The 25,525-nt window shown below is 41.2% G+C and overlaps 4 protein-coding genes across 5 annotated transcripts; 2 read left to right on the top strand and 2 right to left on the bottom strand.

Annotated features, from left to right (window-relative positions):
• Positions 1–980: 980 nt before the first annotated feature.
• Positions 981–12,119, top strand: abcg2b (ATP-binding cassette, sub-family G (WHITE), member 2b). The gene is made up of 16 exons (XM_085163434.1): positions 981–1,032; positions 1,591–1,757; positions 2,690–2,749; positions 2,837–2,954; positions 3,036–3,191; positions 3,507–3,664; positions 3,894–4,045; positions 4,400–4,492; positions 5,058–5,209; positions 5,488–5,639; positions 8,284–8,373; positions 9,860–9,984; positions 10,422–10,576; positions 10,657–10,746; positions 10,873–10,925; positions 11,011–12,119. Exons 2-16 carry the CDS (start codon positions 1,609–1,611, stop codon positions 11,156–11,158), a joined length of 1,851 nt encoding a protein of 616 aa, XP_085019560.1. The 5' UTR covers positions 981–1,032; positions 1,591–1,608; the 3' UTR covers positions 11,159–12,119.
• A 1,113-nt stretch (positions 12,120–13,232) lies between these two features.
• On the bottom strand, positions 13,233–15,523 carry LOC146517253 (uncharacterized). The gene is made up of 2 exons (XM_085161607.1): positions 14,236–15,523; positions 13,233–13,997 (listed from the first exon to the last, which is right to left on the bottom strand). The coding sequence occupies exon 1, from the start codon at positions 15,230–15,232 to the stop codon at positions 14,285–14,287; it is 948 nt and encodes a 315-aa protein (XP_085017733.1). The 5' UTR covers positions 15,233–15,523; the 3' UTR covers positions 13,233–13,997; positions 14,236–14,284.
• A 110-nt stretch (positions 15,524–15,633) lies between these two features.
• LOC146517252 (lipopolysaccharide-induced tumor necrosis factor-alpha factor homolog) lies at positions 15,634–16,788 on the bottom strand. Its single transcript, XM_085161610.1, has 4 exons — positions 16,615–16,788; positions 16,385–16,525; positions 15,996–16,170; positions 15,634–15,884 (listed from the first exon to the last, which is right to left on the bottom strand). Exons 1-4 carry the CDS (start codon positions 16,667–16,669, stop codon positions 15,767–15,769), a joined length of 489 nt encoding a protein of 162 aa, XP_085017736.1. The 5' UTR covers positions 16,670–16,788; the 3' UTR covers positions 15,634–15,766.
• A 1,263-nt stretch (positions 16,789–18,051) lies between these two features.
• Positions 18,052–24,892, top strand: LOC146517251 (actin-related protein 2/3 complex subunit 1A). Of its 2 annotated transcripts, none has more exons than XM_085161604.1 (11): positions 18,052–18,419; positions 19,090–19,180; positions 19,459–19,563; positions 19,782–20,004; positions 20,914–21,021; positions 21,164–21,267; positions 21,391–21,499; positions 22,201–22,276; positions 22,367–22,560; positions 23,879–23,969; positions 24,064–24,892. In XM_085161604.1, exons 2-11 carry the CDS (start codon positions 19,117–19,119, stop codon positions 24,100–24,102), a joined length of 1,113 nt encoding a protein of 370 aa, XP_085017730.1. In that variant the 5' UTR covers positions 18,052–18,419; positions 19,090–19,116; the 3' UTR covers positions 24,103–24,892. The 2 variants fall into 2 exon arrangements, with proteins under 2 accessions (XP_085017730.1, XP_085017731.1); XM_085161605.1 differs by lacking the exon at positions 18,052–18,419 and adding an exon at positions 18,420–18,530.
• The last annotated feature ends 633 nt before the right edge of the window (positions 24,893–25,525 follow it).

Genomic DNA, 25,525 nt, shown 5'->3' with positions numbered 1-25,525 from the left:
GTGACAAAAAGACAAATAGTCGGAGAAAACAACGTTGATCCCATCCAGAAGATTTTCTATAGCCTGTTACAGTGGATTCCGTGCGTTAGGGGGCAGCCCGACCATGGAAATGTCGTACATGTAATCAGTGTGGTCAAAGGTTTAAGGACACCCTGTTTGTGCTCATACTTTTTTCTTTGTTTTCGTTTTAAATTCAAGATCAGTAGACTGAACAGTAGTCACTGAGACCAAGTAACAATCATGGTACACAAATACTCCTAAATACTCAAACTTTCTCAAACAGTAGTTCACAAAGTGTGAAGTCAGAAAACAGTACTTTTCCTAATGCTGCATTATTTGTTACATTAGCCACAATAAGCAACAAGTCATATCAGAGTATAGCATTAAATCCCTAAAGCAAATGGCTGCTTTTTAATGTGAATGTTTATTTGTAAGAGTAACAATAAGCTATTTCTTCTTTCAAAATATGTGGATTAAGCACCTTCTCAATGTGCATTCAACTTTGTGGCTTAATTTTTATTGCAAAGGGCATTTACTGCTTCATCTTAATATAACTCATTTTGCCTAGAAGACAAAACAAGATTCCCCTAAGTGTGAATTTGACACGGCCGGGGCAGCAGTCGTGTGGTGGAATGAATGAGGACCCAAGATGCAGATGGCAGTGGAGATGCAGGTGGAGATTTATTTACAGTGAAAAAACCCAAGGCGAGGGCAGAACTGAACATAAACCTAAACTGGGAAAACTAACACAAACAGAGGACACGAGGCGAGGAACAGAGAGACATGGAGATATACCAAAATGATGCAGAGAAACGCCGAAGATTCACAGGGAAACACAGACGACACGACAAGGAGCACAGGCAGATACATACTATAAATACACACACCAGGTAATCAGGAAATGGCACACAGGAGGGGACACAGCTGGAACTAATGGGCATAACGAGACACAGACCTACAAAGTAAAACAGGAAACACACAGTTTTACAACACAAAACTCGGGGACCCAACAGAGCACAGAGGGAGACACAGGTAGGGATAATAAACACGACAACCAAACCCAAAGACCTAATACAAAATCAGAATAAACTAGAAAATAATAATAATAAACTCAAAGCGCTGGGTCACCGACCCAGGACCATGACAGAATTTGTGCTTGCTGGCGTTAATACTGCTGTCGCCTTCATGAATATGTATAATCGTACTGTGTATAAATTACCTGTATAAATAAACAGGTGTTAACGTATAGGTATGGTAGAATGGCTGACATCTGCAATACTTTCATAGGGGTAATCAGCATTATACTACACGCATATCACCAGCTGCCATCAAATTACTTGCATAGATTGTAGTGCTCATGGGTGGAATTACTGCTGTGCTTGTGATTTTGAATGGGAGCGTTAAGTGCCACATTATCACAGTAAGCCACAACTCTATAAGGATTGAGAGAGTCCAAAGTTCCGATGGGTAATATCTTTTGGTTACATTTTCACTCACCTGTATCTCCTTCAGCCTGCACAGGTCTCTGTGCCAGACTGCTTCTCTCTTTGAACCCAGCTTCCAGACTCTCTTTTCCTCTCTTTCTGCTAGCAACTCCATTCTTTGAACATGACTAAGGGGGAGAATAGTATCCCTGTTGATGACTACTTTCAGGACCGGGGTCCAACTGTCACATTCAGCAACCTTCTCTACTGTGTTCAAGAAACAAAGTTTTGCCGCAAGATAGGTCCCGAAAAGATCATCCTCCGCGATGTGAGGTAGGACATGCTGGTTACCCGGGAGAATGTGAATGTATCTACATATACTTTTATGTGATATAACAGCTTTATTACTGTGTGGTGACCGATAACATCCTGGAACTATAGCATGTGACAGTCAACGTTTTTACGCTGGTCTCATAGAAATACTCTATGAACTTTCCACGTTGTTATTTTTGAGCTTATACGTTGTTCTGTTGTTAATCAGGAAAAAGAGTCAAAGATGTTCTGGCAGGTTAAAAACCTGAGCCAGACCGGATTCACTCTCATTACACCTAAATATATGAGTGACAAATTCAAAAAAAAAAAACAACCTATAGGTGGTTTCTTTTATGCTCCTTGACTTGGATCCACTTGAGTTCATATTTATTAAGCAGTGTCACTGAATGGCTTGATGAGTATGAAAATATCAATAAAATATGATGGCAGTTGCAATCACCAGATCCCAACTACCTAAACGCCTATGATAGACTTTGGGTCACATTGGTCAGTATCTTTGAAAAGAATGGGGTTTACCCCTCAAGTAGATTTCTAGAGACCTAACGTGCCATGACTAAGGAATACTGAGGTGCAGTGAGTCTGTTCTAGTGACATGTTTTGGTCTATCACCTCACTAAGTCACTTTGTGTTGATTTTTCCTTTAATTCTTTAATGTGTACAGGTCAATCAGGCAATAAAAGTGTAAATAACATTAGTTTTCAGTTGCAGCTCTACTTTTTCAATATGCTGTAACTTAGCATGCTAAAAGTACACATGTATGTGTTTGGCCGTAGCATTTTATTTTCATAGCATTGTCATCTTATTTTATTTTCTGCATTTTGCAGAAAGCATTGAAAGAAATGAACAGTATAACCTCCAATGCTTGAGTAGAAAGAATGTATCTTGTGGATTATGTATTAAGGATCACTAAAGCATTGCATGACTTGCTGCAGTGGGATCATAAGACCGGGGATGAATGCCATCATGGGTGCCACAGGAAGCGGTAAAACATCGTAAGACATTTCCCTGCAAATACACAGTCAGTAGTTTATAAGCATGAACAGGCCACCCAATGATGTGTTTTTTTATCCTCATCGCAGACTCCTGGATCTACTTGCAGGGAGGAAAAATCCAGCTGGACTGCGTCAGGGAAATGTATTGGTGAACGGCAAAGTCGTCACGTCTGACCTGAGGCTCAGCTCTGCCTACGTGGTTCAGGTACACAGATGCAAACATATGCATATTTTTTAACATTACGCACTGGTGAGTGGTTTATCTACATCGCCCTTTTGGTTCCAGGATGATATTCTGATGGGGACTCTGAGCGTGAGAGAGAACCTGCTTTTCAGTGCCAACTTGCGTCTGAACCCTAAGGATCACTCCACAGCAGATAAACACCAGCAAGTAAACATCATCATAGAAGACTTGGGCCTTACAGACTGTGCTGACACTAAGGTACAGAGCACCATGCACAAACTACTTTTTTTAAACTGTAGAGGAAATATCAAAAAATGTTACAGTATTTTATGCAAAATAACTTATCATTAGTGCTTTTTAAATCCTATTACTATGAGACCACAGTTCCAACTAAACTGTATATAATCGCTACAAAACTACATTGAAGTTTGGTGTTTTGGTGTAACTTACATACAAGAAAAGTTACTCTCCCATTTTATTTTGAAAAATCAAACTTTATAACAGAAGTATCACTCTAGTTTGTCCTTTTTGCACATTTTAGATGCAAAGCAAGTTTTGCGTGTGTGTATTCAGATAGGCACGGAGTTTCTGCGTGGTGTATCAGGAGGGGAGAGGAAGCGGTGCAGCATTGGGATGGAGCTCATCACTTCTCCCTCTCTGCTGTTTCTGGATGAGCCGACCACTGGCTTGGATTCTAACACTGCAAACTGCATCATCGGTCTACTACACAAGTACAGCGCAGCTACTTAACTATCACTCATTAGACACATACACAAAAGACACAAATAACACAAAACTGAAGCACGCTGTATAAAATTAGGTAGAGTCAAACAGCAGCGTGCTGTTCATTGCTATCTTTAGTTCACATTTACACTATGATGGTGTTTCTGGTGTAAATGATCTCTTTATGTCACCATCTACTGCCGTCTGTGTAATAAAAATGTCCAAAAATGTATCAAGGTTGTCCAGAAGAGGCAAGACTGTGATCTTCTCCATCCACCAACCCCGATACTCCATCTTCAAACAGTTTGACCACCTCACACTGATGCATAAAGGGGAGGTGGTGTATGCAGGAGCAGCAGACCATGCCCTGATGTACTTCACAGACCTTGGTATGTAATGCATGAGTTTGTATATTTACTGTAAAAGTTGGAAGACTCTGACTGAGAATCCTATAAAAAATGATGAGCAGTTGAATACCAAAGGGAAATATACAGTATATGAGCTGCTGAATGAGGTCAGAAGTCAGGGCACGACTTAAGTCCTGTTTTATATTTATATGTTCATACTTTACTTTGTTCTACAGTGTGAAAATGACCTGAGATTATTTAGATAATCAGGCCCCTGCAGCCCTGAACTGGGTTCTTGGATTCATGGATGGATGTAGCACTTCCTCAAATCCAGATTTTGTATGCTTTTAAAGTTGAATGAGGTTGTATCAGTATGTCTGTGTGTGCTTTGTACAGGCTATCAGATTGAGCCTTTCAACAATCCAGCTGACTTCTTCATGGACATCACAAATGGAGAAACAAAATCAACAGTACAATGGGACATGGCAGGTAAGTAATAATTCACAGTTAAAAAAAAAAGTTCTCCTGCTTCACTTCTCCAACCACCAACTACTTTTTGCTGAGAGACACACACAAAGACAACCTTCTAAAATAGACAAATCACTCTTTGTAACACCAGTTAAATATCCAAGCATGGTTTGGTGCTTTGTGAGTAAGAAAAAAAAAATCAATGTTGGATAAAGTTATTGGTGAAGTTACAGTTTTAGACATGTCGGTCACAGATTGCTCCAACAGCATTTCAAAAACTATATTCTACAATGTTTTTGCTTCATAACATAACCGGCCGCATATTGGGCGGCTATAAAAGCCTCACTTATTACAAACCAAGCTCGTGTTTGTGCAGCATGTTTGAAGTTTGAGTTGGGAGGCAGCTAGGTTTACTTAACGTGACGTAAAGGAAGGTTTGTGTTATGTAACCAAGCACTTCTGGAGTAATTGCCCAGTTTTATATCTCCAAACCCATCTCACTTAGTTTTCTTGGGTGGCTGTTACAAATCCATGTTTTTATTATGCTGTCCTTAACATGACACCGTGATTTCCTCTCTCACCCAAGAGGATTGCAAAAACCCATTAGCAATAAAGTATCAGCAGTCCCAGCTGTACCAGAATATGATAGAGGAGCTGGACCATGTGAACCAGAGCATTGTTGACGGGGTCACAGGTGAAGACAAGCCGGCCAACTACGCCACCTCTTTCTTCTATCAGGTGAGCAAATCGTCAGTTGCAGAGAACATTTTTTAATTTTAAAATGATAGGAGATTATTTTCTGGTTGTTGGAAATCTCAGGTCTCATTAGTTTAATGATTAACAGAAGCAGAAGTGAGTTTATTAGGTTATGTCACAGAGTTTACGAGCCAGCTGTTATCTCAGTGTGCTTGGCTGTGTGCTGATCCGACTCAGTTTTACTGTCTACTCATAAAAAATGTTGATAATTATCCTCTTTGTGTTTGTGTGTGTGGTGCATCTGTGTGTGCATGAGCTAGATGCGTGTGGTGTGTGGCAGGACAGTGTTGAACACTCTGAGGAACCCTCAGACCTCCTACGCCCAACTGGCTCTCAACATCTTCTTTGCCGTTCTCGTGGGACTCATTTATTACCAAATGCCTCTGACACTGCCCGAGGCTTTACAGAACAGGTACACAACAGTCTGCCTTGTTTAATTCAGGGTATCTGCTCCATTTTCACCTCTGTTTTCCACATAATATAATTTAAAATGTTTTTAACCGTGTATTGTTGTAGGGAATTATTGCAGGGCAGCTATTGTGAAGGCCACTTGGTTCCAGATAGTCAAATACCATTTGCCCACCTCCTGATTTTCATATTTATTTGCATATTTGTCGCACTTATGTTTCCGATCGTCAAACAAATTTTAATGTTAGATAAAGATAACCCGAGTAAACACAAAATGCAGTTTTCAAATGATGATTTTATTTATTATGGGAATAATCTATCCAAACCTACATGGCCCTGTGTGAAACAGTGATTCCTCCCTAAAACTAATAACTGGTTGTGCCACCCTTGGCAGCAAGACATGCAATCAAGCATCTGCGATAACTTCAAATGGGTTTTTTCACAGTGCTATGAAGAAATTTTGGCCCACTCTTCTGCACAGAATTGTTTTAATTCAGCCACGTTGGAGCATTTTACACCGTGAGTTGTCTGTGGTTTATGGTCATGCCAAAGCATATCAATCTGATTTAAGTCCAGACTTTGACTAGACCATGCCAAAACCTTTTGTTGGCCATTCAGAGGTGGACTTTGTGGTGTGTTCTTAGTCATTGTCCTTCTGTATAACTCAAGTGTGCTCCTGAGATTCAGGGCATGAACTGATGGTGACACATTCTCCTTCAGGATGTTTCTGGTAGAGAGCAGAATTCATGTTTCCATCAATTACAGCAAGCTGCCCTGAAACAGAAAAACAGCCCCAGACCGTCACACTACCACCACCATGTTTGACTGTCAGTATAATGTTCTTGTCATGAAATACTACGTCACTTTTATGCAGATGCGACTGGACTCAAACCTTCCAAAAAGTTCAGCGTTTGTCTCATCAATCCACAGAGTATTTTTGTGGTTAGGGTTTTGTGGATAATCAAGATGTTTTTTGGTAAATGTGACACAAGTATTTGTGTTCTTTGTGGTCAGCTGTTTTTTTTCTACTTGACTCCCCCATGGATGCCATTTTTTTTCCAGTCTCTTTCTTATTGACCCTGTGCACGAGAAAATGCCAACTTCCTGGTTTGAGACCGGATGTAGGGTTGTACATTTCCGGTAGCTTTACTTTGCGGTCAATTGCTACTGCGAAGATATACTCCAAAATCATGTCCAAAACTCGAAAACAGAAAAAATCTAATGATCAATTTTGACATTTAAAGAGTTTCGATCGATCATTTGTTTACATCACTCAACACAAGCAGAACTGCATTACTGCAGCAGAAGACACATCGTCCACATTCACAAGCACATCTCTGTATAGTGACTGGTCTTATGATTTAAACAGGCAAATGTTCAGCATTCAAACTACAGGTGAAGAATAGTCAAACCAGATGTTTCCCCGTTATGTCGAGATCAGCTAGTCAAGTACACACCCACACAGCATGTTAACAAACCGTGAGAAAAAGCCACACAAAAAATGAATGATTGCTGGTAAGGGTTTCTATACATTAGTATGTACGAAGGGTATGTTGTGACTTACCTTCAAAATTACAGCGGTCACTCGCTATTAACGACGTTCACCTTTCACCTCACTGTTTCGCAGATTTTTTAGTGCAAGTTTGCATGCTTTTTTTTTTTACATCACATTGTGTCCTGCGTCCTGATCGCTGCAGACGATCTCCTCCGTGACGTCTCTCCTGTACAGTCCAGAATCGAAACGTTTTGCACCGTCAAAAAATAAAATTGGCTACTTGATTTCACCTATCGCTGGTTATTTTTAGAACATAACACCCGCGATACTTGTTTTGGACCGTAAACAAGGCCCGAATAGGACACCGGAAACAAAGCTCCCCACAGGAGTTTCCGCACCGGAAGTAGCAAATGCTAACGTGCACATAGTCAATTGAATCATGAAGACTGAGCTTAACTGAGACAAGTGAGACCTGCAGTTTTTTGGATGTTCTGAGGGGCAAATCATTTTCACACAGTGTCAGGGAGGTTTAGATAGTTTATTTCCCTCTTAATAAATGAAATCCTGAATAAATGAACGAGATCGCGAATACAAGCGGCGGAAATGGGTTTCCTCCGAAGGGTGGCTGGCCTCTCTTAGAGATGGGGTGAGAAGTTCGGCCATTCGGAAGGGGCTCAGAGTAGAGCCGCTGCTCCTCCACATCGAAAGGAGCCAGCTGAGGTGGTTCGGGCATCTGACAAGGATGCCTCCTGGGCGCCTCCTGGGTGAGGTGTTCCGGCCATGTCCCACCGGGAGGAGGCCCCAGGGCAGGGTATCTCTCGGCTGGCCTGGGAATGCCTTGGTGTTCCCCCAGATATGCTGGAGGAGGTGGCTGGGGAGAGGGAGGTCTGGGCTTCTCTGCTTAGGCTGCTGCCCTGGTGACCCGGCCCCGGATAAGCGGAAGAAAATGGATGGATGGATGGATGGATGGATGGATGGATGGATGGATGGATAAATGAAATCCTGCATTTTACAATCTACTCTGGTTATATTTGTCTAATGTTAACATTTGTTTGATGACCTAACACATGTCCAATACTTTTCACAGTAATGTATCATGGCTGACATGTTCTTAATTTTTTAAACCATTGTCTTTTTTGTCTTTTAATGGCAGGAGTGGAGCGTTCTTCTTCCTTATCATCAACATGGTGTTTGGGAATCTTTCTGCTGTTGAACTCTTTATAAATGAAAGGGCGATCTTCATGTGAGTGAGACATAAAGCTTATGTGTGCACTTTAGAATTGTGGCTTGTGCTATTCTGTATTTTTCTTCAGTCAAAGCCAAAGCTGCTATATTCTTAAATCCACCATAGTTACAGAGATGATAAATCATAAAAACAAGGCATGTAGGTTTGTTTCCATAGAGGATACACGACATTCCAAAAACAACTGGACATTGCGATTTTTATTCATTATTACTCAAGTCAGGGAAATAATTCATTTGTTATACAGTGTTTTCAGCTGTGGTTCACTACACATGTCTAACTATTGCACAGGGACCCCTTAAAAGAAAGAGCCTTTTACAAGAACCCAATCAGATTCCTACAACCAATAAAGCACTCTTGTGTCAGTCCAAAAGGGTCGCTGGAACTAAAACTTCTCAACATATAATTCAGACCTGTTGCATAGCAATAAACAGAAACATACTTTGGGAAAGTTGGGTGATCCCTGCAGTTGTCTGGAAAATGCAGGGATCACCAGGAAAATCCAGCAGTACTCTGAAAAGACAGAAGGGACTAGAGCAAAGTGATTAATCCACAGTCTTTAATTTTTCCAGCAGAGCCAGTCATGCTCTGTTGGCTATATTTCATTTACAGTAATGCATTCACAAAGGACTACAAATAAATCCAGAGCTCTAACCCTACCTAACACTAACTTTGACCCTGAAACTGAGTCTTAGCCCTCAGACAGGCCTTTAAAGAGGTGTGAAATAAAACAAGCTGGCCTCTCAATGATTGTAATGGAGAAAACTCTCACAAGAATAGCTGTACAAGTAAACAGAATAATTTTGTTTATGTGTTCATCTTAAAGGTGACAAATGATTTCTATCACTTGCTCATATTGTTGGGAAGAGCCACTGGTGAGAAAGGTGTTACCCACCATCTGCCTGCAACACACACATTTAATTAGTGTGTCTGTTTTGTAGTCCTTAGGCTGACTGCCTGCATGAGACATATTTTTTGGACATTTGTCAATTGTAACTATGACAAAGTAATCTGGGTTACACTCTCTCTGCAAGGACTCTGGACTCGAGCCCCGAGGCAACATAACCTCATTAATACTCATCAGCTAATTCATCTTGGCTGCTGTTCGCAAGAAAACCAAACTCACAAAGCAGTCATCTCAGGGGCTGGAAAAAAACAGCCAAAATGCCAAAACTGCAGTTTTGCTGTTAAAATAGACTTCACAGCAGTAATTAACATGTTTATAGTCTTGTGAAAATTAAAAAAAATGTTTTCGAGTTTATAGATAATTGACCTTTTTTTTTTTTTTTTTAAATGCAATCATCAATGAATTAGCGTGAGCTTAATTTTAGAAGAGGTGCATGCTTATGAGTTGCATCACACTTTGATATAAAATATAGCTAAAAAAAAAATGTATGTTTTTCAAATTGTCAGGGAATCTAACCCTTTTCACCCTCTCACATTGTTTTTGAGTTTGTTTTTTTTTCCCTGTTAATGTTTGTTGCAGTCATGAGAACTCTGGCGGCTATTACCGTACCTCCGTCTACTTCCTGTCCAAGATCTTTGCTGATCTCATCCCCAATCGCATGATTCCCATCATTGTGTTTTCAGCAATTGCCTACTACATGATGGGTAACATCATCCTTGCATGCAAGCAGACATACACATACAAAACACACATTGTGTCGTATCATGAAAGATGTTCTGATACAGTCAGTTAGCACAGAGAGGAGCTGCTGCTGTTTCATTCACATCCATGAAATGTCTTATTTAGGGCTAACTCCAAATCCACAGAGTGGTTTTGCAGTATGAGTGAGAGTTTGAATGCAGTAAATTAGTGAATAAGGAAACAGCCCAGTTCCTTCTGCACAGGCTGAGCCTCATCTCAAGGGTGTTCCAGTTTTGATGAATAAAATCTGGATCCCCATAATATACTTCCTAATTAATTGAGCCGCTGTTGATTACTTTTCATTTGGAAGCTTCCATTTGATCTCACTGCCACTGTGCCAGGAGCAGCCCACTCAATAATTTCCTGTCTTCCTGTGTGCACGTGTCCACGATTCCTTCAGGGTTGAAGCCTGCCTTTGAGACGTTCCTCTGTTTCGCTCTGACCATGTCTCTGGTCAGTCTGGCAGGAGTTGGTCTGGCCTTCCTCGTCTCAGCGAGCGTTTCTACATTTGCGATGGCAAACATCCTCATTGCTTTGCCCTTCGTCTTCATGATGGTGAGATGCTAAGACTCATATATGACATGTACAAGAGACGAATGGGCACTTAAGAGTTTCATTCCCTCTTTATGTTTCAGGTCTTTGGTGGTTTTCTCGTCAATCTCAACGCCATGCTGAGCTGGCTCTCTTGGGTGAAATGGATTAGTATCTTCAAATATGGATTGGATGTAAGACACAGAAAGCAAGGGAGGAGGATTTGTGTGTGAGAATGAGACCACTGGGACTGAATTTAATGTGCCTTTATGTGAAGTGAGGAGGTTGTTCAGCCTGATCTCTTTGTCTCTCTTTCTTAGGCTCTATACATTAACGAGCTGAAAGGACAGTTTTTGTACAGCAACAACACAGCGTGAGTGAAATAACGTAGCTACTGTTTAAAGCTTATGCACACACATGCACACACAGATTAAATGTGTCTTTGTCTTGTGCTTCAGCATCTCAGGGGAATATTTCCTGGAACAGCAAGGTATCGACTACTCCGTGTGGGGCTTCTGGAGGAACGTGGTGGCCTTGCTGGGAATCATATTTGTCTGCATGTGCCTGGCCTACGTCCAGTTGCGACGAATCAACCGCTGGAAATGATTCCCATTCATGTGTCAATAAGCAGCCAAGTATATTTAGTAATTTAACAACAACAAAAAAAGCAACACTGGAGAGTTGTTTTATATAGTGCCACCAGACTGAGCTTTCTTTTACTATTATTTAATTTATTATTTCAGATCAATTTATACTGTAAGACAAGACATTTAAAATCTTTTACTCACTTAAGCTCTAAAAAAGGGATGTCAGATTCATTTTACATCCCGGGTCACATGCTGCCCACATTGATGTTAAGTGGACCACACTAGTGAAACTCCTCTTTCTGTCATTGTAAAGACGTCTAACTGTCCATTTAAAGTCCCTTGGAATATCATAGAAGAAAAAGAAGTGCAATTTCAACAGTATCTCTAAGTTTTTTACATGATAAAGAAATGTTGTCAGAGTAGATGGAAGAAATCTGTCAGCACGAATAAAAAAAAAAGTGTTAAATTAAAGAAAAATTTGGTTTAGCTCATTGCTCAGACACTCCTGTAATTACAAAACTGAAAGTTTTTGTTAATTCTCAGAAAATATCCTATTTGTTTATTTTTTACATTATAAAAAACTGATATTTCTAAAGAGACAATGAAAAACATTCATTTTTTCTGTCATTTAATTCCAGGATGTTCTGTTCATCTGGACTTTGGGTTTTCAGTGGGAGAAACATTTTGTAATTTCTTAAGAAGTCACTTGGATGAGTGAGGAAATATTTCTCCCACTGGAAACATAACCTCCAGATAAACAACTTTCTGGGATTTGCTTACCTTGATGATTGAGCTTGCATCAAGACTTTCATTTAATTGTTATATCTTATGTAATGACTTCAGTGTAAAAGTCCAAAATTACACCCTCCTTTATGGGCTCAAATTGTGGTCATAAATATTTGTAAATCAGGATTTGTATGTGTAAAAAGAGTGTTTGTGCAAAAAATATTTGTATGTGTAAAAAGAATTTGTGTGTGCATAAAAAAGATTTGTATGTGGACTTAGCCAAAAAAACCCAAAAAACTACGTGTCTAGGGGCCTTTCTCAATATGCGTACTTGTGCGTACTTGCGTTCTCGTGATACGTCATCAGTCGGAGACCAAGTACTGTTCCAATTCGAAGTATGCGTCAAGCCGAGAACGCGAAAAAGTCCCGGATGTGTTCTCGCTCCGCCCGTTTTATCGAGCATGCGTCGGTGGTGACTTGTGTGTACTTGGTACAGCTAAATATCCCAGAATGCATTTCGTCCAAAACTCAAACGCGGCAATGGCGGACGAGCGGGGCTAAAAACTTTTAAATATTACTCTTTCTGGGTCACAAAATAAACTTTTAAGTTCTTTTCAAGCGAGAATGTAGCTGTGTAAACTTCAAATATCTGCTCGATTTACCAAGATATCATATATTTCCAAACGAGCTACGACGTTTTCGGAGACGTCTGTAACCCGCCAGCTCCATAGCAGACAGCGAGGTCGAGGATTATTACAGCCGGCGAGAACAGCGGACTCCCGGCACATCGTTTTCAACCCCCCCGCGGGTACTCACCGAGAACGCGAGTACGTACTCGCGTACTTGAGAATTGAGAAAGGGCCAAACTCTGCAAGTTACAAGTACGAATTTTCATCTTATTGGCCAATGTCATGTCAATCACATATTTAAGTATCCAATCAGAGAACAGATGGTTTTGGCTGTCGGAGGGGTGCTTCTTTGAACTGCAGGTCCTTGAAGGGTAATACAGTTTGAAGCTGGAGGATCTCTATATAAATTTCTGATAGAAGCTAGGTCCTCTAACTTTCAGTAGCCGTTGAAAGGATAAAGTTGTGGTATATCAGTGGTTTAACACAAAGTCAGCGCTGACCCGGGAACATTGCTGTGAGTCACAGTGCTCAGCTTAAAGGTACTTTCACATCGGACGCAGGATGTGCTGCTAATGCTAACTAAAAGCAAAGGATCCAGAATTTGTTGCGTTGGCTGCTGAGCTCTGTAGGTATGCTATGCCGCATGTATGCTAATTCATAACGAAGAAAGCTTTGTAACTATCCCCACTAGTGAAGACTGTAATTTCCAAAACACTGCAAACAAATCTTTTTTTACACACACACACAAATTCTTTTTACACATATAAATCCTGATTTACAAGTATAAAATATTTATGACCTCAATTTGAGCCCATAGTCCTTCACATCTTCCTCAACTCTCTTGTGGACTGGAGTCGAGTCTTTGCCCAGCCAATGCTGGTCCTTGGCCTTATGATTAAGGGCCCTGGTCTATAGCATTAACCATCACACGTGTTGTAACATTTGACTCCCAGGTGGATAAGCTGATATACTATGTCTGACAACTGCCAAACCAAGATCTTAAATCCGTAGAAAGCTACTTAGCGCTTTCTTAGACAGTGTTGGTTACAAAATCAAAAGTACAAATGATTTATCTTTAAAAAGTTTTAAAAGTTTTCCTGTTTTTTAACGTATTTATTTCTTCTTTTTTTAATGAATGCAAGTCTTACAAAACGTGATACTGATCAAATGACGGTAAAGGTGCAAACTGCTTAGCTGTGAAATTTAAAGTGAGGCCACAGAAGATGAAGGAAAAGCATTAAAAATCAAAGTAAACGCTGACTTTCCCTTTAATTTCACTTCATCGGTTACTCTTCTGACATTGCATAACTGCGGATAAAGTGTCATCTTGTGCGAGAGCTTTATCAAAGCCATTAGAGACGATCCTGTGACGTGCAAATCCTCCTGAGGCTCGTGCATCACTCACACATTGCAGCAGCTGTGTTGCTCTGTGCACTGCACCTCAGAGCGCAGGCTCGGGCAGTCTGCGAACAGTTGTGTCTTCTCATCCTTGCACATTTGCACCTTGTTAGAAAGCCATGTGTCAATGAAAATATATATTCCACAAAATATTTCAGAGGATCTTAACACCCAAGGCTCAAAAACACAAAATAAAAATAAATAAATATTTTTTTTCTGCATACAGCCCTTGTAGTTGTAATCCAATAGTATAAAGGGATAGCCACGACACCATCATGCTAAATGACATATCACATCACAGTTTTTATCCTAGAAATATGTATGAGGGAAACTTGACAGTTACCATGACAACACGCATTTAATCCCGGGCGCTCGCTCATTTCCAGTCACCTTCAGAAACTTTTCACGCTGCTCGCCCTCCGACTCAGCCTGTTCCTCGCCGTCATTGGTGCGTTTTCCAGCCCACGTAGCCACTCTGTACATTTGAGCACCACGCGCTCATCCACGCCGTAGTTCTCCTCTTCCTCGTACTCCACGTCGTCGTACTTGTGCCGCTCATTCAAAAGGGAGATTTTCAGAATTGAGTTTATGTCTCCGAGCTCAGCATCAGTACTGTTTTTAGCGGTGACTCTGCCGCTGTGAGAGCCGTTTCTCTGCCTTTTGGGCACGTTTTCCCTCCTGCGTCGGGACTCCGTGGCTCCTCCGGGAGCCAAGGTGGATCCACTCGCGGGGTTTCTGGCGGCTGAACGTTGCCGGTGTCTCTCGCTGTTTCTCCGCTGCAGCAGGAGGACAGCCTCGGGTGTGAGAGTCAGAGTGAAACGGACCTCCTGCTGATCCTTGGTTCTCACAGGCTTCACCTGTGAGTCACTCTTTACAGAAGTGTGACCGGAGTGTTTGTGCTGCTGTCTTTTAGACAGACTCTCGGAGCTGGTGACAGGAGAGCTGCCTGTCTGGGATGAAGGCAGCGAGCCTTCCCTTCTGTTTGCCCCTGACACTCCTTTAATTGTTGGCAGATTACTCCTGGGCTGACTCTTCTTCCCCAGCTGTTTCAAGTTCAAAGCCAGCCTCTCCTTCACTGAGCCGCCTTTGTCTTCTTTCAAAGCTTTGGTCACAGCAGATACAGATGAAGTGTTGTTGGTGGGTCTCTCCTTCCCAGCGAGTCCTGACACGGAGCGCGCGATGGACACTGGCGGTATGAAGGGCATTTTGGCAGCGCACAGCATCAAGTAGGAGAGGAGTTCACTTTTGCTTGTGAAGTGTCGAAAGAAAAAAGAAGAGGGAACTAGGGAGGAAAGTGATTTCCTGACCGAGTTGAGATACTCTGATGCATCGTCAGCCATGCAAGGGTCAGCTGGCTGCAAGTGCGTCACTGCCTCGCGGATCCACCAGTGCTCCTCTACACAGGAATAACATTTCCTGATGCCTTATACCTGAGCTGTGAGTGGGAGGTTTTTGGCATGCTTTAAAAAAAAAAAGAAAAAAAGGAAGGGCTTGTATGATGCTCATTACCCTGAGGCTCAAACATCTAAAATAAACCTACACCTCTAATCCTCCAGAGTGATTAGTGAGGGCACGTTTACTATGCACAGTACAGGTGCACATGCAGGCCTAATCCTCGCTGGATGTTTGGATGTCCGTGGATGTGCAGTGAACAAACTATGCAAACAAAGGTCACTTGAAACATTAAGCTTTTATCCCTGCTCTGCATTTTAAATAAAACAAAGAAATAAAGCATGAAGGATTGGCACAGAACACATTTATTTAATAGGATTCTTTCACAATTTGATTAGAACGTTTAAAATATCGAATTTTACACGACAGGAACTCATGTGCTCTTATGTCTAAACATGCATTTGACTCCAGCAATTGTGTGTTCACTCGCAGCACCGCTTCTTGTGCACGTGAAGAACCCGTTGACAGCGTGGACAACTGTGGTAGGCGTCCTTGAAGTGGTTTATAAAAAATGGAATCAGGCAGCAGCCGAGCACCAACCTGTGAGGCGGAAAGAACCACACGCTGATCTCGGACTTTTTAGAAATTGAATGTGTGATCGATGCTGGGGTACAAAAAACAACCAGGCTGAAGTGTTTAAATGCCTCTCACCCGCATAACACAAACACAAGACACATGAGCCACGCAAAAGTCCCAGCTTTAAAGGTGACCTCTGTGGTGAACTGAGTCCTGCAGGAGGGGCAGGTTGCCAGACCAGGAGAGCATCGCAGCTCAGCTTCATAGCTCACAAACTTTGCCCTGGGTGAACGTGAAGGGGCATCATACACTGTTGAGAAGAGGTTAAAAATGAATGCTGACATGCAACCTGAAGGGGATTGCTGCTATTTTTTTTTTATTTTTATGTAAAACTGTAGAAGGGGGGGGAACAGAGCTAAAATCAGCAGCTTAAAGTAATAAAATATTAAGCTATGTTTAAACTTAGCAGTGGGCAAAGAAAATGTGACATTACATATTCAAAATGGAGGTAGAAGAGCCTGTACCTGGTACAGCTGAGAGAATATTGTTGGGCAAGCAAACTCCTGAAGACGAGGAAGGCGGTTGTGGTGGCTGTAGTGGTGGTGGTTGGGTGAAAGGTGAGTGGACTTTGTAGACTTTGACATCTTGATCCGATTTACAGTCCTCTGGAAAAATGGATACACAGTGAGGTGTTTGTTTTTTCAACCACAGGAAAACAGACTAAGCGATGCTTGAGATGAGAGGTTATTTTTACCTGGTAAGAAGTATGGCGTAGGTGCAGAAAACAGCTTATCCACATTTGATTCCATTTAAAAGGCCTGAGGGAGTGTGAGAGGAAAAACAAGAGAAAACTCCTAAAATGTGCCTCCTGTGTTTGCGTCCAGCCTGGTTCATCAGCAGATGTACCAGGTGCTGTTAATTGAATTTGCCTCTGATTGGTTCAAGAAGGTATTACCCATTGTTCAATAGCACCATGAGCATGTTAAGCAGGTAGAAAGGTCTTTCAGCGCTGGGGCAAACCTTCCCCCAAACAGCCATCTTGCTTAGTTTTATTCCATTGGAAATTGGTAAAAAAAATCAATTTTTTTTAACACCGAAGATAGTCTGTTCTTTATGAGTAAGGCCAGATGTGCTCTATTATGCAAAATAGAGCTCCTCATTTCTTTGGATGCTTATCCTTATCAGGGTTGCAGGGAGGAGCCAATCTATGTTTTTACTGTATTAACAGTGTATTTGTGAAAAATGAAGCCTGAAAAATGCCAATCAGATACTTAACAGACTCTACTGACTTCCAACATATTAATTGGGATTTGCCCAAAAGCTTCACATTTGGATTCATCACTCCAATAAGACCTGGTGCCACTGATTTTCGGTTCTTGTATAATTTGGCATACTTCGACCTTTTCTCTTCCTTAAGAATGACATCTTGATCAGATACTGTTTATCTGCTATAGATGGTTTTTAGGCCTACTTCTTCTTTTGTCCTTCACTTGTCCAGTTTCCTCAAACATTTTAAGAACACACTGCCTATCATGCAAAGATATGACAATTTTTCAGCTAAGAGCTCTTTGTTAATCTTTTCTTTGGTGGAAAGATACTGAAAAAATGAAAATTAATCTCAAACGGTGCTTTTGGCAATTTCTATAGTTTCAGCTAAAGAAAATGGAATAAATTGTGTGTTCTTTGTGACAGACTACTAGTAACAGTGCTTAAAGGTACAATTTAAAATTGTTTCTTCTTCTAATTATCTGTTAATTTTAGACACAACACTGGTTCATACGTTTATTTAGAAGCCTTTTTTATTCTTAAAGGTTTCTTAGGTCAGCATAAAGTGGATTAATAAAAGGTAAAAAAAAAAAAAAAAAACAGGCATCAGGTACAAAGACTGAGAATAAGTGAAACAGCAGCCAATGCCCAAAGAAAAAGCCTGGAGCACTATTGCTCAAGACCACTTTAAAAAGATGACATGAAAATCTGGCTCATTAAAAGCTAAATACAGAGAAACTAGGGGTGGGTTAAGAATTTTACAGAGTACCATAAATATGAATTTAAACCCTGGTTTTAAAATTCCGAGTCGGTGGTTCTGTGTTTTGCCACATTCACACAATATCAGACAAGCACACCATCTAAGCCTGATTAAGTCCTCTAGTCGTGTTTAATACAACACTGATACAGCGGCCACAAGTCTGTGCTGTTTTGTAAACGTTTAAAGCACTCTGGGTAAGGCACTAGAGGAGCTCTTCTCGGGCTAGGAGTAGCGTGAGATCTAGCGACGTGAACGAGGTTATTCACTTGAATGTAACAGCTAGCGTAATGATGCTAAGCTAGCTGTCAGCCTGGCATCCACGGGTTTTGCTGCCGAGTTTTAGCTACCGGATGCTCCCGGTCGTATCCTGCTGGCCGTCTTGACATTCCCCTCAACATTCCTGGACGAATTCGTGTCGACTGACCAGAGTCCGCGAATTCAGGTCCACTCCTAATCTAACCTTTCCCCCCGCTAGCGTGATTTAGCTCACCGGCTAACAAGAGTTCAACACTCGGGAGAACCGGACTGACGAGGTAAGTTAGCATACGGAGGCTAGTGGGATGGACAGGCTAATGGTGTAGCTGTCACCGGGAGTAAAGGCTTCTTGTACGAGGAAAAAATAATCTTAGAAAGGAGGCCTTCTGGTAAGCGTGTGGACACAGTCGTTGTCATTATATCCCTCAAAATTTCCCATCTTGCTATTAGGCCTGTGTAACACCGGCGAAATGTGAGCTAGCAATTTGATTGACTTGCTAGAAACGTTTTGCTAATGTTAATTTACCGAGGGAAGCAGCTGACCTAGTAATGGTAATATTACCGGAGCTAGCTTAGCAAGTCCGTACTGGTTTTGAAGAATGTTGTACGTCTGTTTGGGGCGAAAAAGGACTTAAGTGAAAGTCAGCTTGCTAACGTTAATTTGCCATCATTATTTAAGAGAAACTAGTAAAGAAAGCATCTCGGTGACAGGGTTTATTTAAAGAATCCAAGCTAGCGGCTAACATGTACATTACGAGTTAGGGTGCTTTAAAAGTTAACAGTTAACTAGCTGTCCTATGTAAGCAGTGAACCAGCAGCTTCCATTATGTATGCTGTAATGTGTGTAGTTTTTAAGTCTACCGAGACATCGTTCTGGTCTCCTGCTGGCTGGGAGTGTGTTTGCCGTGTTTTGCTTTTGAGTTTTTGCTGTGTGTTTTTGCTTCGCAGAGTTCAACTTAAGGACCACACCCAAACATGTCCCTTCATCAGTTTCTGTTGGAACCCATCACCTGCCACGCATGGAACCGCGACAGGACACGTAAGGCTCTGAGACTGTAGCTATGAGAAATGCTCACTTTAACACAACACATTTCAAGGTTAAGGTCTTAAAGTCTTTGTCTTCATTGGATGGTCAGATCACAACTACAAAGAATGCTGTTAGAGCAATTTCATCTGAACAGAGATAAGATTGACTCAGTTTATTTTGGATAACACAGGTTGGAATTTGGCATGTATCAGAAAACTGGTCTAACTTGTTTGTTATCTGTGTGCTCATCCTGTTAACCAGCTGGTTTCTTCTGTTTTGTTTTCCTTCAGAAATTGCCATTAGTCCCAATAACCATGAAGTTCATATCTACAAGAAGAGTGGCAACCAGTGGGTTAAGACCCATGAACTGAAGGAACACAATGGCCATATAACAGGTGGTTAATCAGATGTTTTTAAGACTGATCGTTTGTTTTACTTATTTAATGTGACATTTCAGTCCACATCTCACCCAACATGTCAGTAAAATTGTTTCTGAAGAATTCTTTAATAAGTAAAACCACAGCTAAGGTGGGATTGTGTGATCCTAAAGGGGTTTCTTTTTGTCTAAGCTATTAGTAGAGTTGTTAGTGACTGCTTATTGGCTGTGTTATAGGCATTGACTGGGCTCCCAAAAGTGACCGCATAGTGACATGTGGAGCAGACCGTAATGCCTATGTGTGGTCCCAGAAGGAGGGGGTATGGAAGCCCACACTGGTCATCCTCAGGATCAACAGAGCGGCCACCTTCGTGAAGTGGTCTCCATTGGAGAACAAGTTTGCAGTGGGCAGTGGTGCTCGACTCATCTCTGTCTGCTACTTTGAGTCCGAGAACGATTGGTGAGACTATTAATCCAGCAGTGGCATGTTTTAAATGCATTGATGTTCTGGTGAATGTTGTGAATAATGTCTTTCTTTTAAAGTGCAGCATTTAAGTTCAGTCTTGCCATTTATTTGAATTATTAGTGCATTATTTTGAGCCTATACGTCCAGACCAAACTGCTTTACCTCAATTTTCACACGTGCTTTAACAGGTGAGAGCAGCCACACAGCCTGTGTGAAACGCTTATCTGAGGTGTGGCTTGAACTTTCATACAGAAGTGCGTCATCAAGAGTTGGGAGGCATGTCTCTCTCAGCAGTTATAGACTGTGAAAAATTCTGTTGGTAGCCACATTGACTTGCTACCAATATCATTACAGAAATGATACTTATCATTATAGTTATAATAAGGCTACACCTGTAAATGTCATGAACACAAAAGTAGAGTTGATTTTTTTTTCGTTGGCATGTTCTGATAGCATTTTAAGAAGAATGAGGGTGATACATGTGTGGTATGCAATCACAGCACAAACCCAGTGAAGGCTATAATTATGTGAGGACGTTAACAGAGCATTAGGTGAAGGGCAGCCTTTCTCTGGTGCTCTCTACTTATCTCTCTGGCGCCGCGAGAGTGCAGTGCTGCAAGGAAGTCGTCATGCAAATGTAGAGGTAGGGGGTGTGGTCCAGTTTAAAACAAACTGGGAATTGAATGTCTTCACCTAGTGTAAGAGCAAAGCATTACATTCCAACCAGCTGATGAAGATACACTCCCAGGATTAAAGGACTTATTTTTTTCCTCCACCCTGTACTTATTACTTCCCTTTTAGTTTTTGCTGTGCCTCATAAATGATGAGTCGTTTTTTGTTTTTGTGGGGTTTAAATATTTACATGTCCTGCTATAAAAACTTTGCTTCTTCATGTGGTTTCAGGTGGGTTAGCAAGCACATCAAAAAGCCAGTTCGCTCCACCATCCTCAGTCTGGACTGGCATCCAAACAATGTCCTGCTGGCTGCTGGCTCATGTGACTTCAAGTGCAGGTAAAAGATGGTTCAGGAGATGAAAATTAGAGTATTTAAAACTAGCTAGGCGGCTTTGTCCGGTTTCAATTTCTGTTTTTCATGCTGTCTCTCTCTCTCCCCCCCTTCCCTCCTTGCTCATCTCTCCCTCTCTGGTCTCTAGGGTGTTCTCAGCCTACATTAAAGAGGTGGAGGAGAAACCAGGCCCCACACCCTGGGGCAGCAAGATGCCATTTGGGGCTGTGCTAGCAGAATTTGGAGGAGCAGGTCTGACACCCCCTCCCTTCCCCCTTTTTTAATTAATTAATTAATTAATTTTTAACCTTGTCAATATTCTTTTACAGTTTCTCTTTGAACTTACCAATTTGTGTGTGTTTTGTGCCTTCTTAGGTGGAGGGGGTTGGGTCCACTCTGTCTCTTTTTCAGCTTCTGGTAACCGTCTGGCCTGGGTCAGCCATGACAGTACTGTCACAGTGGTGGACAGCTCTAAGACTGCCAGGTATGTTTAGTTGTTACCTGTATTCTTCTAAAATACACATGGTTTACTCATTCTTTATATAAGAAGTCAGAATTAAAGCTGACTTCTTATATAAATATATGTATTTATATATAATTATATACACAACTATATATAATTGTGTCGCCTGATAGATGTTGGGTCTGAATGTCAGCACATCTCGTGAAATTAGAGTTGTCTCCGCACCTGATTGTGGGATTTGACAGATTCACTAACAGCGATTATGCAAAAAATGCAAATGTAAAAAAACAACAACGATCATCTCAAGTGAGTAAGTTAGAGAAAATAATGCAGAGGGTAAAAACACAATTTGCACTTTGAATTCTTAACATTGATCACAAAAGGGCAAATGTTGTGGCCTTTAAAGCAAACTGAGTAATGCCATAAAGAGATTACCCTTGTTGCATAATCATAAAGCAGTTAGTGAAGTGAATCCAACCCAATCTCATCTGAAACGAAACCCTTTTCATTCATTTAAAATTATCCCACACTCATCGTGTTGCCAAAGGTACCCATCCCATATTTTTCTTTAACATATATGATTTTTTTTTCTTTAGCTACAATTAATTTTGGGGTGTTTTAAGCTATAGTATTCAGTAGCCTGTGCCTGTGTTCTCTTCATCTTTTTAAGTGCAATCGAATCAGCCACTCGGACCATATTAATTTATTTTGTTTGTGTTTAGTCCTTCACAGCTGAAGACGGAGTTCCTTCCTCTGCTCAGTGTCAGTTTTATTTCAGAGAACAGTCTAGTAGCTGCGGTAAGAATAAAGCATATGGTGGCTGCATGTTCCTTTGCACAGATTTATAGTGATCCAGGAGCGCTGTAGTAACTCTGTCTCCCTCTTCAGGGTCACGACTGTTGCCCAATGCTGTTCCGTTGCGACGACGGTGGAGCGCTGACGTTTGTGACAAAGCTCGACCTCCCCAAGCAGAGCATCCAGAGGAACATCTCTGCCATGGAGCGCTTCAGGAACATGGACAAGAGAGCCACCACTGAGGACCGCAACACTGCCCTGGACACACTGCACCAGAACAGCATCACGTAGGTCACCCAGAAAACTAATGCACGCATGGGTAATGCAAACATTTTAATGGTAATTTTGGAGACTATATCCTATGGTGCAGTTGAATTATATTATGAATCATATTAATTTTAACCAACACCACATCTCCAAACTTTAGCCTGTACAAAGATGGGTTTTAATGTTGGACTCTAGTATTTTAGTTCATCAATACTAGCTTGCTGGTAAATGAGCACTTAAAGTGTTGAATCAATGCTGTTAGGCATCACATGTTTGAGAGAACAGATGATTTTAGGAGCTTTCCATTGTTCTACATCCACTTCTGTTATTATTATTTCTATTCTTCATACATAAAAACAGGTTTTGCAACAACCTTACATACTCTGTTTGAAAAGTATATAGTCTGTGGTAATGTGCACGCTTCATGTGGTTCTAGTGAGCAATCAGACATTGTGCAGACAAAATTTGGATGAGCAGTAGACACATGACTCATCACTCAAAGTAAAATGCAGAGCCATAAGCAGCTGATTTCAATTAATTCTCAGGTGTCAGATCTGTTCAGCTTTACGTGTTTTCAAACAGGAAATGTTTCAGTCTCCTCTAGGTCACAGGTCAGAAGTTTTATTTATGTAGTGCTTTTATTGTTTTAAGGTGTAGTTTGGCATTGCAACACTCAAATGTGACCAAGAGGACCGGCAGTAATTAGCTGATATTTTGCGATATATTCTGAGAAACAAGTTTGTTTACTTTCTTCAGTGTGATAAGATTATTCATGTTGCTTTGGAAGTACAGTAAGAGCTCCAGACTTCAGAGTTTTGTTTTTGTTTTCCTTTAAAGAGTTTACTGCTGCAAAACTTGTAGGTCAAGTCAAAGATCAGCATCTTGAATGCTGTCGTAGCAATGTTTGCACAGAATGGAATCTACTCAGTCGTAACTTGCTAACACGCCTCAGCCTGTTAGCAGGGAGTGAATGTGGTGAAAGCAAGGACTCAAAGGAAAAACAGGGAAACAAGAGACACGCAAAAATATGTGCGAAGAAAGGCAGGTCCGATTTTTATTTGAATATTGCACACAGTGTGAAATTGTGTCTGGTAAAGAGGTGTAAAACAACCAGGAAAAAAATGATTAAAAACACCTACTGAATCCATTCATGATGGTGCGGTGGTGTTTTCCACCTTATATGTGATATTTCAGCCACACCCACAGACTTCCCGAAGTTTTTTGTCACCACTACCATTTAACTAGCAGCAGATAAGCATTTTAGCAAATTTCCCACCAAGATCACAACGAAAACAAGAAAGGCTTGTCAACATCATCACCTGTGTGTTTGTTTCTTAGCCAAGTGTCTATCTATGAGGGAGACAAAAGGGATTGTCGCAAGTTCTGCACCACAGGTATCGATGGAGCAATGACCATTTGGGACTTCAAGGTAAAAATGCACAGACACAGTGTTCTGTTTTTTGTGAGTTAACTTTTTCTGAGTCTTCCATCACTAACTCTCTGTCATGTGTTTTCCTCCTCAGAGTCTAGAAGCTTCTATCCAGGGTCTCCGCATTATGTGAAGAAACCTTTTGAATGAACGGAGAGACGCTGCAGCCTCACTTCTCCCCCTTTTCCTCCCCTGCCCTCACCCCTCTTGCCCCTTTTCCGTCTCACCCCGGCCCTCCCTCCACTCCCGCGACGCAGCCAGTAACATACATACTTTATCGAGTGTCTGCTGAAGCACTGATCAGACCATAACACACTCTTGTGAGTGTGTGCTTACACTCACTCACTCACACACATACACACTCACTACACACGCTGAGCTGACGTGTGACTTCACTGTTGATTTTTTTTTCCCCCTATTTTGTTTGCTTTTAAACGAAGGTTAACCAGGTGTCAAAGTGGGAAGGTCCTCTGACACGTATTAGACGTGACGTGAAATGTGTGTTTTTATGTTCTCTAACCTCCTGTACCAAAAGTTGAACACTAAAAGGTGCATTTTATCCAAAAATCAGACTGTATTCCACCTCAGGCTAACCTTAACATGCTCTCGGAATATCAACAGTTAGTAGACCAAAAGTAGACGTTTTACTGGAGGATAGTTTGTATTCTTCAGCGGGCGAATTTGTTATCACTAGGACCCGGGGTTACTGATGTTCTGAGTACATGTTGCGTGTTGGCTTTTGGGAGTTGTACAGAATCTGATGGTGGAGAGAGAAAGCAGCTGTCTGAACTCTGTGTGGAGTGACAGCTGGCCAACACTAGGCTCTGTAGCTCCTACACTAAAACCACACAAGATGGAGGATTTCTATGTAACTGATCATGAGTAGACATGAAATAAAGATGAAATACATTTACAGTACTCAACTCAAATGACTGTGCTCTTCCTTTGTGTATGTGGACAGATGGTAATTTGTGTCAAATTACAATATATAATCCATATTTCTGCTTGTCATAGGTTAGTGAAGGCCCAGCTAAATGCAAATCTTGGAGTTTCTGAAAAATTCTGGAACATTGTTTCTCTGTGCAGATTTTTAGTAAACAAGGTTATATCTTCTTTCCGTCACCACAATGATTTTTAGCTCATTTAGCCGAAGGACGGACGAACAAGTTGGGCATCCCTCCACAGTTCACTAAGAATGCGACTCCTAGAGTATTGTTCTGGTTTTACTGAAAAGTGTACGCATCGATCGCCTATTGGGTCTTTACTTAAACTGTGCTGAAGGTTTATATTTGGTCCTTTCACCAGTTTCACAGGAATCAACTTCTCATCCTAGTATTTTAGTGAAACAGGATTAAGTTGTCCTGGATATGACTGTTTCAAGACTCCTTGAATCCTCTGTGGATTTTTAATTCTCATTATTGTATTCAGTGCAACAATACAATCAAACCAACCAATACAATCAAATTTATCGCTTTCTTCCCCCATACTTTACCTGTTACAGTGAGCTGCAAATTGTGAAGAATCATGAGTGGGATGACGTAGTACGCCGCTGACAT

Source organism: Neolamprologus multifasciatus, chromosome 6, assembly GCF_963576455.1.
Source record: "Neolamprologus multifasciatus chromosome 6, fNeoMul1.2, whole genome shotgun sequence".
NCBI classification, from domain to species: Eukaryota; Metazoa; Chordata; class Actinopteri; order Cichliformes; family Cichlidae; genus Neolamprologus; species Neolamprologus multifasciatus.
The sequence above is the reverse complement of the archived record's forward strand: the minus strand, read 5'-3'. Positions and strand labels throughout refer to the sequence as shown.

Excerpts from the sequence above, each read along its gene's own strand:
- LOC146517251 (XM_085161604.1), top strand. The coding sequence starts at position 19,117 with ATGTCCCTTCATCAGTTTCTGTTGGAACCCATCACCTGCCACGCATGG. Across the intron at positions 19,564-19,781 it reads ACACAATGGCCATATAACAG|GCATTGACTGGGCTCCCAAA; the intron begins GTGGTTAATCAG and ends GCTGTGTTATAG. Across the intron at positions 21,022-21,163 it reads TCATGTGACTTCAAGTGCAG|GGTGTTCTCAGCCTACATTA; the intron begins GTAAAAGATGGT and ends TCTGGTCTCTAG.
- LOC146517252 (XM_085161610.1), bottom strand. The coding sequence starts at position 16,669 with ATGGAATCAAATGTGGATAAGCTGTTTTCTGCACCTACGCCATACTTC. Across the intron at positions 16,526-16,614 it reads TACGCCATACTTCTTACCAG|AGGACTGTAAATCGGATCAA; the intron begins GTAAAAATAACC and ends CCATTTTTCCAG. Across the intron at positions 15,885-15,995 it reads CTTGTGTTTGTGTTATGCGG|GTTGGTGCTCGGCTGCTGCC; the intron begins GTGAGAGGCATT and ends TCCGCCTCACAG.
- abcg2b (XM_085163434.1), top strand. The coding sequence starts at position 1,609 with ATGACTAAGGGGGAGAATAGTATCCCTGTTGATGACTACTTTCAGGAC. Across the intron at positions 4,493-5,057 it reads AGTACAATGGGACATGGCAG|AGGATTGCAAAAACCCATTA; the intron begins GTAAGTAATAAT and ends CTCTCACCCAAG. Across the intron at positions 10,926-11,010 it reads TTGTACAGCAACAACACAGC|CATCTCAGGGGAATATTTCC; the intron begins GTGAGTGAAATA and ends CTTGTGCTTCAG.
- LOC146517253 (XM_085161607.1), bottom strand. The coding sequence starts at position 15,232 with ATGGCTGACGATGCATCAGAGTATCTCAACTCGGTCAGGAAATCACTT.